This window comes from Sus scrofa, chromosome 1 (assembly GCF_054392235.1).
Source record: "Sus scrofa isolate SSC_HxYL_T2T_F1_AM1 chromosome 1, Sscrofa_HxYL_maternal_Yorkshire_Landrace_v2.0, whole genome shotgun sequence".
Taxonomy (NCBI): Eukaryota; Metazoa; Chordata; class Mammalia; order Artiodactyla; family Suidae; genus Sus; species Sus scrofa.
The window spans coordinates 114,394,426-114,410,931 of NC_139383.1; the positions used below are offsets into that span (position 1 = coordinate 114,394,426).

At 39.0% G+C, this 16,506-nt stretch overlaps 1 protein-coding gene across 38 annotated transcripts in view; it reads right to left on the reverse strand.

Moving 5' to 3' along the window:
• The window catches only part of TCF4 (transcription factor 4), a 365,126-nt gene extending 351,454 nt beyond the window's left edge, over positions 1 to 13,672 (reverse strand). For 13 of the 38 annotated variants that reach the window (XM_021093452.2, XM_021093484.2, XM_084966760.1 and 10 more), the window contains exons 1-3: positions 11,845 to 12,021; positions 10,820 to 10,911; positions 9,103 to 9,175 (exon numbers count right to left, since the gene is read on the reverse strand). In XM_021093452.2, the coding sequence (XP_020949111.1) occupies positions 9,103 to 9,175; positions 10,820 to 10,891 (145 nt within the window). In that variant the 5' untranslated portion in view covers positions 10,892 to 10,911; positions 11,845 to 12,021. Of the gene's footprint in view, positions 1 to 9,102; positions 9,176 to 9,631; positions 9,742 to 10,819; positions 10,912 to 11,844; positions 12,022 to 13,122 lie in introns of those variants that run through there. The other 25 variants (XM_084966752.1, XM_021093491.2, XM_021093587.2 and 22 more) reach the window with 3 other exon arrangements.
• Positions 13,673 to 16,506: the final 2,834 nt, after the last annotated feature.

Below are 16,506 nucleotides of genomic sequence, written 5' to 3' on the forward strand. Positions count from 1 at the left end.
CTTGGAGGTCAGAGAGAGAAAGACACTTTAATCTGAACTAATCAATACTTAAGGGTTGTATTTACATAGTTTTCCTATGTGTGACACAATTACTATACATTTTATTCAAAGGTATGTCTGGTCACTCTGTAATGTGTTTACAAAACATTATATAGATTTTGACTATGATCACAATATCTTTGAGAACATTAAAAAAATGTATTTCCAAATATATTAAATGGCAGTAATAACTATCACATCTCCTTGCTGGCTTTTAAACTAAAGGATGTGGCACCTGTATGGTGGCGACAGTGATAATAATAGAATTCTAATAGTGATTTTTTTTGCAATCGGAAAACATGTTTTAAGTAGAGTATTAAATCCCTTCTTCAAGTGCACTGGAGAATTTCAGACTATTTTTTCAATTTTAAGATGCAGGCTTTGAGGTTCTATCACTTTGTCAACATGAAACAGCTATTTAACAGCCAACATGGCAAAAGAAGCTAGATCTCCAGACTTCAGTTCAATAAATCATTTCCTCCAAAGTAGCTATCAGTTTGGGTCAAGAAAACTTCCATTGCTGAATGATACAATAGGGAAGAGTCTGGAACTGGGAACAGAAAAACCTTGATTTCCATCCTGACACGATCATTAAAAATATATATTTGGGGAAAGGAACTGGATCATCATTTCTAATATCCCCAAGGAAATCCCAAAATCAGAAAAGGGAGGAGGGAAAGGTATCATTTCTGCCTGGAAGTGACTGAGGTGCCCAAACCAGAATTGATTCCACTGCTGAGCTGAGGGATCTACTCTCCTTAATCCACCGGTTGCCAGAGCCCTCCTCTGCACCTGGTCCAGCGATCTTGATAGAAGCAGCTCAGTCCCAACGCCCCCATCTCAAAATCCTCCTCCTCTAGAATCAAAGTTGATTGGTCCATAAAATCTTCATTATAATTTCCCCCAGCAAGAACTAAGTTTTCTGTTACCTAAACTCTGAGGATGTTAATGATACTTATCTTCTGGGCAATGAGTATTAATTATACAAGCAATTTTCTATTCTTTTCTGTCAGGCCATATGCCCTCTCAAGGTAGGACTTTTCTCCTACAAAACCCTACATGTTCTATAATTGCTAACATAGGGGATGTGAGCATAGTATGTACTAAAAATATGTATTAGGTGAACCATCCCTAAGAATTACGATGGGTAGATAAAAAAATAACTGGCTGGCTAGATACAAACATCCTATCTCCATCGCCCATTAAAACCCAAGGGGCTAAACTGAAGCTATGCTATGAGTCTCCAGATAATGATATAAATAAATAGACCTTTCTAAACCATTCATTATCAATTTTTATTCATCTTAAGTGGATATAAAAAATTACCAACAAGGGAGGCAAATGTGCGAGTCTTTCAGATCTCATTCTTCAGCATTTCACACAAGGTGACAACTGGAGTGTCCAGAGGTATCAATTTAATATCTTCCTTCACAGAAGCTGGGTCTTTTCCTGGTTTAAGAGCCCTCTAAATGCTTGGTGTTGAAGTCTTGGCTTGGGAGATTTGAGATTGAAAACCTTCTATTTGGATGCCTTGCAATTCAGCTAAGTACCCCAAAAGGAATGTTTAAATTAATGGAAGATTAAAGCAAAGAAGAACATTCTAAAAGGTATTCTGTAATGGGACTTTGTCACCACCTTCTCCGTTTTATTGGGAAAATAGTCTTTTCCCAGGGGGCTGAAAGTTTATATGCCAACCATCAGTCTAGTTTAACTATTCAAACTTAAAAATGTCAGAGGAAAAAAAAGTTTGTAATGGAAATGCTGACATGCCATGAAGTAAAAAGAGGCACCAGCAGGTGCTCCTGTAACCCAGGGTCATAATTCAATCAAGCTGTATTTTGACGTCATCTGTTACAGAAAAAAGCCAAATGGTTTATGAACAGCACCAGAACCCCCAAGATTAAATTACAGCCCTGATATTTAATCACGGGTCTTACTTTGTTATTTTTAATAACACAATACATTTTAACAGCTATTCGTCAACTGCTTTAGCCAAATTAGGGCACGTGATGACACGTGAGCTGGATTATGATGTCCATCTCTCACAATCTGAACTTTTATTATTTTTCAGAAATGGCAGATTATATAAGTTTTCCTCCTCTTAAGAAACATACAGTTGGTACCAACGGATTGAGTCCAAACCTTAATTAAAAGCAGCATGGGGTCCTTGACCAGAGGGTCAGGACATCTGTATCTGGGTCCTATTATAGCCAATAACCCACTCTATGATTTGGGCAAAAGACATTTAAGTCTCCTAAACCTTGACTCTTTATCCAAAAAATTAGGGAACATCTCTAAAGTCTCCTGGTAAACCCAAATTTCTTTAAATCCTTTACTTGAAAGACAATATGGTATAGTTTCTTTGGGATTCCCTAAGGACCTAAGTGCAAAATTGTTATAGCTGAAAAGATGATGAATTTTTAATTTAATTAAAATCACTCCAATCAAAGAGGCTTTTGTCAGCTAAAAATTTTAGGGGCGATATCAGCATTAGCAAACAAAACAGGTTCTTTAAAAAGTGATGTACAAATACTGCTGAACGTGTGAAGGGTTGTTTGCAAAACAAATCAATACAGGCACATCCAACAATGGATTGTAGTTAATAAACTACATATAGTAATTACCACCAATGGCAGTCTAGAAAGTCATTCATTAAATGTTAATTGTCACACAAAAGTACAAAAGCATCCATTTGAAACAATCGAGTGGCTGCACCTTTAAATAAAATACTTTCTTACAGCCCTGAAATTTATCCATATAAACTGATTCTAAACACACCTGGGTATGTGATATGCTGATTAACTGGGCTTTTATTTATTGATGAAATGAAAGTAAATATGACCTTTTTCAACACTTTTGCTACTCCTTTGAGCCTGATATTAAAAAAAAAAAATATATATATATATACATATATATATATATGACTTACAAAAAGTGTTAACCAATCTTCTCTAACGATTAAATTGCTATTTCTCTTAAGTCTCTCATAAGCATTTAAAGACATATGGTTCAAAATTACCCACCTAAAATTCAGGTGCCTACCTTATTGCTGAGTCTAAGTGGGCTCATAGATTTAGAAAATGGATAACCCACGTATAAGCTTATAAACGTGGTGGTCGGTTTGGAAAACTTTATTTAGAGTAATAAGAAACCAATAATAAAAACAACATTAAAAAAAAACCCCATGACGTGCTTTACTTAATTTTCTCTAATACTCTAGCACTATCCAATTAACTTAGAAGGAGACCTGATCATTAAAAAAAAGGCTCATAATTACAAAAAATAAGGAAGGGGGGATTTTTTTTTTTTTTCTGCTCCTACCTAGGTTCATTTTGATGCTCTGTCTGTGCAAGATGTGATTTACCCAACATATAGACATAAATTCTAAAGGTTTGGCCAAGAACATTTTGGTTCAAAACTTGTAAACTGAAGAACATTTCAAAACACACCATGTTCCGTATTAGACAACTTAAGATCTGTTATCTTGGCTTATGGGAACAGATCTAAATAGCATCATAATACTAAACCTTGAAAATCACAGGCCTGGGGCCACCAGGACGCAACTCTCTGCCTTGGACGAGGTTGCAAACTTCCAATATAAAATGTAGTTTACCATTAGGAGTAAATGTTTGATCTGTAAAGCTTACAAAATTACTTTGTTTATCATAGCAGATGAAAGCAAAAAGGAATAATTTTAAGCTCAAAACAAAACTGTTTATATGACAGTCTTTACTGCTCCATGATTCTAAGCATTTAAGACAGATTTGAGCAATTAACAGCATAAACTTTCATTACATAGTTCTATTATATACGTTTATGTGACTTAGCTGTTCATCTGTTATTTAAGTGATTTCCTCATTACAATAGTAGGGTAAAGATAATTTGCTGATGCTGTCAAAAATGTTAAGCATTTCAGGCTCAACAGATCTTGGATCCCTCTGCTTGTTTAATGCATTTTATTTACTTAAGTCAGTGTCAAATAGAGTACTGCTTCTTCCTTTTAAATTTAGAAAACCTAACATTTTAAACACATGTCTGGTGATAGACCTATCAAAACTTCAAAACTGCTTATTTTGGTGATGCGGATAGAATTTAGGATTATTGTTCTTGAATATTAAGTTTCAAAGGTCTAAAAAGGAACTGCAAAACTTTTTTTTTTACAGTTAAAGATGGGAACCCATTTTTTTAGGTATTACCAGAGTAAACTTGGTTCCTTCAACTTTTGGTTTAATTAGGCACATAAAAACAATTGAAAACAAAATATTTTCACCAGTACCCAAGCAGACTGTCAATATACAATAAAATCCAAACACAACTTTCAAAATACCTACTATAGTCCCCTTGTTAAAAAATAATAATAATAATAAATAATGAATGATACAAAGTCATGTTGAAATCCAACAAACCAGAAGGCTAGCTTATTTGGATAGTAAGGCAGGAAAAATAATAGACAGGGTTTATATCATTATCTTAAATATGTTTTTAAAAAATGTTTATCTACTCTAAAGGTCAGGAATAGTATTGCACATCAAACCTCAGAAACATTCTTATGCCTATATGATCTTAAAAAAATAAGCTGTATCTCTGTGTGTGGGTCTGGGTGTGCATGAAAAGCAAAAAGACATTGAGCTGGACAGACCTGGGTTTAAAACCTAATTCATTACTAGATACCTTGAGAATAGATAGTTTACCATCTCTGAATCTCAGTTTCCTCATCTATGAACTGAGTATGGTAATCCTTGCATCTCAGTGGGTTCTTGTGAGGATGGGGGAAAAAAATGCAACAAATATAAAGTGCATATAGCACAGCACTTGGCATAGTAAGAAGTATTTTAATTTTGTCAGTGTCATGTCCATCCACACCCTATCGTTCAATCTAATATTTTGCAAAGAGTCATAGGCGAGATCAGGCAAAAGAGAATGATCAATAATCCAAAATTCAGTTCCAAACCTTACAAAGCCTTCACAGGGCACATGCACAATAAGAACCATTTGTAGGCATGAAGATCAGCACACAAATCCTGATGTCTTATTATGCAATACAAATTACAGAAAAACATAGTAGTGAAACCAATGTTATTCCAATAAAGGATTTGCAGGGCCATAGAGAATTAGCAAATCAAAACTTGTTTTTTAGGATAGCAAATAAAGACACAGTTGAGAACCTCTTAACTTGAGGCTCAGTTTTCTTTGGCTGTACAGTGAAGGCACTGGGCTAAACATTTCTAAGGGGTTCCTATCCCCCAAATTCTTCTATTCTAACATAGTAGGGTTTAATGCCACTTTACTTATTTTTAAACCTGCTAAATTATTCTGCTTTTTACAAAGAGCTACACCACCATTATGAATTGTACTATTATAGTAAGGCTGTTTTAAAATACACACAATTAAAACAACTCCATCCCATAAATACCGTTTGGGGAAACCAATTTTTTAATGCCATCTCCATGAACTCAAACTGGTACTGATGGAAATTAATTCAGGATGCTGACCATTTGAATTTTCTCTATGATACAAAACTACCCCATTGGATTGATTTTTTTTTTCCTTACTGGATGTATTAAATTAATGTGCTATTTTGGTGTCATGTGGCTACAGGTTGACTAATTTGCATGAACATCAAGAAGTTTTTTTTCTCTTCTAAAAATGACCATGAGAGGGATGGGATGTGTTTTACTGCTACTTTTAATTGTTAAAACACCCATTCATTTGGCAATCGTTAACAAATGCTGAACACCTAAGTAAAACTAAACAGTTATAGGGGGAAAAAGGCTCAACTTTTAAACTAAGGAAGATGTAGTATCCGTCAGAGACTGACTGTAAATACATGGAACAGATGTGACCAGGACTGCTTGAGCATAGATAATTTCAGAGGCCCAACTTTAAAACTACTTTTTAAAAGATGCCAAAGCTAGTATGTTTATCTTTTGCTCATAAAAGACTCAAAGGTAACCAAATAAAGCATATTTTTGTTATATTAGAAAATTAATCCCTTGCTCGTCAATAAATGATGGGCTCTCAGTGCTTTCTTTTTTTTTTTTTTTTGTTAACTTTGCCATCCTACTTTTTTAATGAGAATAATTTCCCAATCATCCAGGCATATGGATGCTTTTAGCTTGTTTTAAGATCCATGATATAATGCATATTAAATCCCTTTATATAAGTCACCATATAGGTTTCAACTCTTTCTGAAAAATAATTCCAGAGCCCACCGATTCTCCCCGTTAAGGTCATCCAAGCTCTGAACTATCATGGCTGAATTGTTTTAGTGCTCTCTGCGGAACACCTGCAAACATCAAACAAAAACTGCTGGTCCTTTCCTGGGTTGACAAAAGCCTTTCATGTGAAAAATGCTCCCTGGGAATGTCAGGCTGTAGCTCAGGTTACATTCCATTCTCCCTAGCAGCCTCACTATTTCTTAAGGTGGTAGAAAAACCGTGTTTGTGAAATGAAAGATTAAAGGGAATAGGGCCACACTTTATTTTCATTCTCACATTGCAAATCACGATGAAGCACCCTACATTAATGGAATCAAAAGCGACTGGGAAACTTAAGCATGAAATATTACCATCCCTCATTTGGAAAAAAACAGAGCTGGCTTTTCCAATAGGAATAGTTCACTTATACTTTGGGCCTTTTCTCCCTGGACCCAAGTTTCAAAGCTACTCGTGAAGGTGACATCCAAGCACCCTCAGGACAATGGATATAATACCTGAAGTACATTTAGAAAATTATCTCTCTGGGCAAAGTTTCCTAGTTCATCCTTCCAGGCAAGAGGCAAGATGCAGTTTTCCTCATTTTTTTTATTTGTTATGCTTTCAAAGGGATTTATCTTTGTTATTGAGTGGAAACAAAGCCACTCACTATGTCTTGGACAGATGAGAAAAACCACCACTCCAATCTGTACCGTATATATTATAATTCCCATTATACTGCATGGAATGAATAATCTGCATTTTTAATCCATCAGCCAGAACAAAATAGCCACTACACTTTTCACCTTTACAAATAAACATCTGGGCCTGAAAACTACACTACTGGTACAATGTCACTTAAAGTTCAAACATTTTAAATACAATCACAGCATATTCACTAGAAATATCACAATACATCTCACTAAGGATGAAGTCTCTGTCTAGATTCAGTATATAGATACATTGTCTTAAGAACTATGCAAGTTTCAGTATATGATCACTTACCAAAATGCGTTAATACATATTCACACTTATCCAGCCTGCTCTCTGTAAACACTTAAACATCACAGCAAGGACTTTATTTAAATACGAACATAGAAAAGGGACGAGATGCACAGTTGTCATTTTAAATGTAACACAGTGTCATGCTTCTACATCACCATACTTGATTAAACCATACCTAAAGTGATATACTTAAATTATTCCAAATGCGTCTGTTTTTATAAAGTGCAAAAGAGTATTTTTGCACTGACTCTGAAAACAGTCTATCTCTGTGCCTGTCTGACATAATCTACTTTTAGATTTCAACTAAATACACATTTTCTTAAAGAAAATTGAAAAGAAAATTACTGTAGGTAACTGTTTTGATAATGTCTGAAAAACTAATTTGCCTACAAGAGACACTTGTACTCATCTTTACTTCAAAGTTGTGCAGAGGACACAATAGAGAAATTTGGAACATATAATTCGAATACAACCACAACAAAAAAATTTTTTAAGTCCCAAATGAAAAAATATAACAGAGTCCGGGGCAGTAAAACACAAACATATGGCCAATAGCCCTTTTAATCACTGTGGACCTCTCAAAATAAAAGATAAAATAGAACTACAGGAGGCATCTCACATTCTATAAAGCAAGTCATAGAGACAAAAATGACCTGAGACTTATGGGGGCCAGCAGAAGAAGTAACTTATTTGGAAATGAGCAACTTTAAAAAGCCATTTATTTTATAAAAACATACCAATTACACACATGACAAAGATAAACAGATTTCCTTCACTGCTACAGCACCGAATGAATATCAAAAGCTGTGAAATTATACTCAATAGCTAGCAGACAATTCCACTGGTATCTCACAGCTAAACGATGTCAACATTTACCAGACTGACTTAAGAACAGGACTCTGTCTAATGTACTGTTATGTCCTACTGCCAGAACTCCTAAAATACTACAGCTGTTCAACAAGCATAAATGGATTGAAGCCTTGAACCTAAAGGATAGCAGGCAATGATGTATGCCTCCTTCTGATAGAAATTTTCACTGGACCAAAAAATAAAAAACAAAAACAAAAAACATTTTAAATGAACAGCATAGTTTCCGTTTTCACTTTTAATAAGAGACCTTCAGAGAGTCCCTATTAAAACTCCTCCTCAGATACCAGATAATCATTGCACACAGAGATTCCTTTGTGAATAGCGCTAATGTCTTTTTTAAGCATCACCCAAAGACCTTTCATTTATAAAATGTGAAAGTCCTTACAAATTTGTAACTTCAAATAGAGCAAAATTCATTGCACATGTAAACTCTTACCGGGGTGGGGGGCCAGCTAAAGCATCAAAAAGGATATTTTAAATATAAATGAATTCATATTTAGCACTCAGATTAGCAAGAGTCTATTTACAGCTATAGTTTACTACGCAGCATTCATCTGCAAAATTAAGTACTCGTTTCTTTAAAATGGTTAATTATACATAGTACCCAATAAAATTGATATTATTTACAAGGGATTTGTCCTTTTCATAAAAGTTAGATTTTTCCTTCTATTTTTAAATAAGAAACATTAATTTATTCCCCCATGTTAACACTGCCTTATCTTCACATGTTTGATTACAACTGTATTAGAAAATTGCTTTTAAGTTAAGTGATTCTGAGACAGTTTTCTTGATTAAAAAAAAAAACTACTTTTAATTTTGCAAAAGATAACATTTTGCTTAACTTATACCACTAATGGATAATGAAGTAACTGTATCATTACAGGCTAAAATTTCAATGACTTTTTCAGAACACTTCAACAGAGCCAAAAATATACCATGAGTGAATAAACAGCTAAGAACATTTAACTACACACTAAGAAAAGAATTTACATACTTGAGCCAGTAAAATGTCCACTCGCCAAAGAAGTTGGTCCATTTTTCCCACTGCTCACAGGAGGTGAAAACATCTAAAAGAAACAAAGAAATATTACTATTGAAAAGACATTTGTGTCTTGAGAGTTCATCAAAGATCTTTCATATCTCACTACAGAACATACAGTTTATGCTAAGGGTTCATTTTAGTAAAATGTATCACCATCCAACTTAAAACTAAAACAGGCACAACATTAGCAGTCACTCCACCCCCCCACCCCCATTACCACTGTTCTTTCTTTTTCCTTAGGTTCAAGAGATCGCCAGAACTAGGCAGTACTACATTTTAAACCAACACAGTCCCCATAATGTTAACAAGATTCAGTTTGGAGGGCAGCGAGCCCTCTAGAAAACACTAGTTTTACAAAGGAGAAGAAAAAAGTTGTTTGTTTCATATTGAAAACCTTGGCCATAAACGTGGCAATGTCCATTTCCATCCCGTATAGGATTTGCCTGTCATATGTGAACCCAAATAAAAATAAAAATGCCACCTGCACTAAATTCTCATTTCGTCTCTAACATGAGAGCAATTTGAAGCAAGACTCTCTCTCCCTCTCTCTCTCTTTCTGTCTCTCTCTCTCTCTCTCACTCTCACTCTCTCTCTTTCACTCCCTCTCTCTCCAGCATTTATTTCGACCCTAATTGGTTTCCCTCTTCTGCGACGTATCTAGTGGATACTGCGCACCTTCCCTGAGTCAGAGCCTGCAAAAAGCCAAGGAACAAATGGAGAAAGTGCAGCAAGCAGAAAGGGGGCTACAAAGCTGCCTAAGGCTAGGGTTCCTGGCAAAACTTCCGAAAGCCATTTCTCCAAAAGGTCTAGAAGAGCAGCAGCAGCAGCAACAGCAGCAGCAGTAGCAGCAGCGGCAGCAGCAACGTGAGAGAGCCCCCACTTAGAAGGCGGTTTGGATTTTATTTGTGTGCTTTGTGGATTCTTTTCATTTTGCTTTGCAAATGCATCTTACACCAAACTCATCTGGCATTAAAAACGAATTCATTCCCCTAACATGTCTGGGACTTGGTTTGGGGAAGGGAAGCAAAGAGATGGAGAAGGACCAAGTTCAGCCGTAAAACTCCACAAGTGTGTAAGTTCTGCTTTGTACTGACTTCACGACTGTGAAATTTACAGCCTAAAGGGTTCTAAAGAATGTATGCTCAATATATACACACAGTTCCTCAGAATCCCAGGAAAAGATGCAAGTAGGAGGACTACAGGTCCTACTAATCCAAAGCATCATCAGTTTAAAACTTTAAGACACAACTGGGGTCTCCTATTTTCTCTTTTCCATTTTCAGAAAATAAATCAATCAAATGCGTAGTGCACAAAGTATCAATAATCTCTGTATTCAGATAAGGCCAAGTTGAGAGGTGGTTTATAGTTTTAGGGGTGTCTGGTTTTCCCTTTCCTTGGGGTGAGACTCCATTATTTGGGGGGGCTCAGTAGGTAGGGAATTCCAGGCAAGTAATTAGACTCCGAAAAAAAGCCTAATTCGTCCAACACACCCAAAAATTGTAGTTAAAAACTTTATCAAAAAGACCTTCATGTTTACCAAGGATTCAGCCAATTAAAAATTATCCCTGTCCTTTAGATTACTACTGGTTTCTAGCTCAAGTGTTTGGGTTTTTTGGTTTTGTTTTGTTTTGTTTCACAGCTGTTGTTAGTTTCCACCGTTCTTTCTTACCGCACTGAAATCCAGTAAATCACTCAGCTCTTTGTCCGTCCCTAAGGCAGCCATTCGCTGTTGGTGATGCATTTTAGCAAAATCACACAAACCTAGAAACATGGAAATAACCGCAATCAGAAAATCCAGTCCCAATCCTTGGAGAAAACACAATCGGATTTTTGGAGACTGGGGGGTTTAGGAGTGGGGGTGTGGGGGCGGGTGGGATTAAGGTGGAAAGGGGGGAGGGATGGAAGAGGGTTTTTTTTTTTTTTGGTTTTTCTTTTTTTTTTAAGATGGAATAGGCAGCAATAGCAAAAAAAAAAAAAAAAAAAAAAGGCGATATTGATATTGTATTTCCAAAGAGACGATCAAAACTGGTAACATCCACTATAAAACCAAATCCGGGAAGGGGAAAAAAAAAGCCGCTCTTCAGCGCATCATTTTATGCAACAGGAGGTAGAGCGAGAAATGAATGGATCACAGAGAAAAGAGAAACTACTCAGAACGATCCGGTCTCAACTTTCCCCCCCACCCTCCACCCCACCCCCCTCACACACACTCGCACACGCACACACGCGCGCGCACACACACACACACACACCACTCCCCTCTGCGTTTCAAAGTAGCTATAAAGAAATTAAAGATGAGCGTCTCTGGAGTGAAAACACGTCCAAAGGGGGAGGGGTGACAGGGTCGGCGAAAGGGGGGGGAGCGGAGTGGAGGGTCGGGTCCTGTAATTGTCCAGCACCCTAATTTGTGAAAGAAAGGGTTGTAAAAATTAAAGTCAGGCCCCTGGCAAAGTCGTCGGTCCTTCCAAGTGTCATTACCGGGGAGGGGGGGCCAGGGGGGGTTAGACATGAGGGGGAGGGAAGAGGCGCGGGAGGGGAAGGGGTGTCTCCAGTGGGAGCGCCGGGAGCCGGGAGCGCCAGGAGCCGGGAGCCCGCGGCTCGGTAGGCGCGGAGCCGCGTGCGGGGCCGCCGAGCCCGAGCCCCGCGCAGCCCCGCGCACCGGCCCCGCCGAGCCCTGCCGGCGCCGGTACCTACCGCCCGCGCGCGAGAAGGGGCTCTCCGTGCACCGCCGGCGCCGAGGCGGCGTTCATGTCTAACCACTGCCTCCACCGCCACCACCTCCTCCGCCTGCGCCCGCGCCCGCTCCTGCTCCTTCCCCGCCGCCGCCGCCGCCGCCGCCACTACAGATCCGCAGACACACAGCCAAGATCCCTGACTCTTAACACCAACTCTCTTCTCCGGGGAGGGGAGGGGACGAGGGAAGGGGGGGAGGGGGAAACACGCCGAGGCGCACGGAATTGCAAGTTCAGCAAAGAAATGGGTGGGGGGGCTCCGGCGGGGAGACGCGGCTCGCTCGGGTCGGAGTGGATGGGATGCACCCCCACCCCCCCGAGGGGAAAAAAAAAAATCTCAACACCTCCCCCGCCTCGCAAAAGAAAAAAAAAAAAAAAATACAAACGAAATTTCATCGAGCACCTCATTTTCCCTCAGATCGTCAGTTACAATCTGAAGCCTGAACAGTTCAGTTTTTGCCCGTTTCATCCATCGGAGGCACTTTGAAATTTATTCGAGTTTACATCCCCTCACTTCTTTCTTTCTCTGACTCTCGTTCCCTCTCACTCACACATCCACACACACGGCAAAGCAAGTTTATACTAGGCTGCAAATACACGTGATGCAAAAAGACTTTGCCAAGAGGAACAATATTTTTCTTTTTCTAGATATAAACCAAGCCACATTTTGCTGGGGAGATTTTCATGTCGGTACTTCTGCGTTGGGGGCGAAACCTAAATTACATACTTTCTTTCCCCTCCCTGTAAAGTCACAGAATAGTATAACTGCTAACTTCGCCAAAAAATAAATAAATAAATAAAAGACAATTTTTGAGGGTTGGTGTTGTTTTGTTTTTACACTTGAGTTCCTAGGCACGCTAAGCCCTCGTTCGCCAGCACTTTAAGTTTTTAATTCAACATTTACCATTACAGGCCCTGCATGCTCTTAAAACATACTTTTTTTCACATCACTTTTTAGGATTAAAATTAAGCTGCACAAATCTATCGTTTCATAATAACAAACGTGCTTTATCAAGTATATCCAACATACGCTATTTTAACATGGGTTAAAACACACACTTTATAAACCCTGTTATTGCTAGAGGTGCGAGTACATACACAGAATGCATGCACACACTTTTTCTCATTGGCAATTATTTAATAGGTCGTTCCTTTTGTTTTAATTAAACACTGGGATCTACATTTTAAAAATTAAATTCAATTACAAACAGTTTACTCTGACAGCAAATTGTAACGTTACCTTAAATGGCCACAAATATTCTCACAATATTCCAAGGAAAGTGACTTTAAAAAGAGAGACAAAAATCTTCTGCAAGTACTTAGTATCTCACATGTGTATCCCCCAAAAAAGTATTTTAACTGGTACTCAGTTCTGCTCCAGGGATATCCACAAAATACAAGATTATGCACCTGGCTCTGGTTTTTGCATTTTCCACCATAAAACTGCAACAAAATTCCCTCCCCCCAAAAAGAAATCATTAAAAAAAAAAATCCGACAACTTTTTCTTATTGTTTATAAAAAATAGCAATACAGGATAGTTATGATTTTTCCTCAAACAAGTCTTGGTGGTGCTTTTTTTTCTTCTCCTCTTATAAAGTCTTAAACTTGTTCCAAGTTTAGAGGTGTCTCATCATCATCATCCTCCTCCTCCTCATCATCATCACCATTGACTCCCCTGTGGAGTCACATTGATAATAATAGGTTTCCCTGAAAGATACATTGTAATCCATTCACATCCGGGCACTGCGGGCTTATAAAGAGAAGGCGCTGCGGCCGCGGCTGCTCCTCCAGACAATGACTGGGGAGGGGCGGGGCGGGAGCGGGCGACCATAGAGTAGTAAACAGAGCGCCTAGAGAGGCGATCAAGATGGCGGCGCGTGCGGGCCACGCCTCCTCCGGAACGGGAGGTGGGTGGCTGGATTCAGGCCGGCGTCGCGCGTGAGGGCTGAACTGCCAGGGCTCCCGAGGCTGGAGCCATTCGCGGGCCCTGTGCTCCTGCGCGTTGCTTAAAGTTCCCGGTGCTTTCCCTTCTCAGTTCTTTGACTCCAAAGTGTAGTTTGCAAATCAATTAAGTAATTAAACTCTTTAAGACTTGCACAGAGGAGTCAGATACCCTGAGGGAGGATCGGGAAAGGGAGGCCGAGAGAGGCCACATCGGCCTCCCCAACGGAAAGGTCGAGCCTGGATCTCCTGCAAAGTGAAGCTGGTGCTCTTAGCGAGGCGTGGGTGACGCAGAAAGAGGCCACTGAGCCAAGTTGTAGCGCCTGGGCTTCGAGAGCAATGTGGGTCCTCTCCTGCAGGGCCCTCACCCTTTTTTCTAGGCACCCCCGGAAAAGTGAGAACTTTTCAAGTCCAGAAGTCTACTGGGAGAAGATGTTCCTTTACTCCCTTTAAACTGAGACCAGTTTTACCGTGACCCACTCCTTACTCAACGTGTAGTTCTGGCCCAGAGTTCTACCTTCTCTAGCCAGTTTTCTGGTCTGTGCAATGCAAATAACAAACGCCCGCTTTATGAATTTCCTACGACTTAGAAGGATAAAGATAGAGCCGCCCCGAAAGAAATCTTCCCTTTCCATCTCTAATTCCTCGCTAAACCAACTGATATCTCTAATCTAGCCCATGGGATTTGAAATGGAGATTACTCCAAAATAATAGCTTTTAGTCCTCCCACTGGAGAAATGCAAGTAATGATGACAGGTTAGCACTTACATGTTTACTATGTGCCAGACACTGTTCTAAGAATTTCTCAAATATTAGCTGTTTCAATCCTGAGAGTGACTCTGTGGAGTTTGTGCTACTACTTGACCCAGGGCCATTTAGGAAGTGGTACAAACTTGCCTAAATTACACAACTTTATTAAGTGATAGCGCCCACCTTGGAAGGCAGGCTGTCTTCAATTAGAGTCAACATCCAGCCACATTCCTATACCATCTGGCAATGGGAACGTCCTAATCTCCATTTTCTGATGCAATGCAATTCTGTGCCAGTGACAAGAGTTCTGATCAATTTTCATGATCTTTTGTTCATATGCAAATTTTAGGGAACAAGAATTGGGGCATTTATAGGTTGTTTCCTGTCTCTTCACACACTGTGCAGATCTCTGTCTTTCCTACCCATTCCGTGTTCTTATCTTAAAATAAAATTTTACATTTAGACACTACTTTATGCTGCATTATCACAAGCACTATCTCTGATTCTCAGATTCTCTATCGGCTACACTGAGATGATGTAATCAAAATCACAAACGTTTGTTTAGGAGAAATATTCTACTGGCTCTACCTCTAATCAGCCCTGGGACCTAAGGCTTGATGTCAGTATCTTTTACTGTTAAATGCAGAGAACAGATTAGATAATCCCATAAGATTCCTTCTAGTTTCCAAATTTTAAGATTCCCCCTTCCCTTGAATTTCAAGAGGAATATATCCATCCAGAAATCAATGGGAGGAGCATCTAGGACCTAAATGCACCCCAGTTGCTGGCTACTGATTTTTTTTTAACTGCACCCTACAGTCAGAAAACCATGCAACTGTTCTTCCTATTTTTTAACTAAGGGACAGATTTGAATTTTTTTTTTTTTCCCTGAAACATCAGAAGAATAAGTATGCTTATGAAGACTGGTGGTACCTTAGAAGACGATAGAATCCAGAGGAACTTAAGATAGAAAGGGAAATGTAGCAGATATGTTTTGGGGTAGCTGCTCCATCACCTACAGAATCCTTTCCCTAGGAACCTGTTCATAAATCCCGATAATAACGGTAGAACTTGATGGGGGTATCGCATGACTCTTTTCTGACCCAGCCCCACCCACCTGAGTTGACTGGACCATCGGAACTAAAAGAGGAAGAGATTGGCAGTGTCTATAGTGAGTGATGGATCTAAGATGTTGGAGTCAGCTGACCCGGGCTGTGGTGCCAGGAAGCCAAGCCATGTGAGAGCCATGGTTATGGGGAAACAAAAAGTATGACTAAGCAGAGGAAACTTCTCTTCAGATGAGAAAGAAAGATTTTGGAAGTTTGGGGAGAAAAGCAGACAATTTAGTCCTGGGAAGAAATGCTTATTGATACTTTCCCAATTATTTGAGGATTAACTTACCTCCTGTCCAAAGATAACTGACCCCTGAACCACTCCCCTTTCCTAACTGAGCTAACCTGAGTACTTTTCTGATCCTTACAACCAAACACTTTAACTAGAAAACAGCAACAACGAAAAGAGCTTTGAATTTCAGCATTTCAGAACAGTCCTTATCATTCAAAAAAAAAGTAGTGACTACTCTTAAAGGGGTCAACAATTTGTTCCACTCCCTTGGGCCAGAGATTCTATCTAATTTACTGTGCCGTATAGTCAGGAGCGTATGTACATTGTCATTCCCCTTTTTTCACCCATTGTAACCTTGGGCAAGTTTCACATCTTGTCAGACATAAAAAAATTAACTTGTCCTCAATACATTATCTGACTGCTTAAAATCAAATGCAGTAGTGGAGATGAAAGTGCTCTGCAAATGACAAATTCCAATCCAATGTGAGGCATCACTATTGCATAAAGGGAGTTGATGCCTAAAGATAGTATTTCTTTCATAGGAGTGTGGAAGGAGTGGCAAGTATTGAAACCCAGTGAGTCATAGTA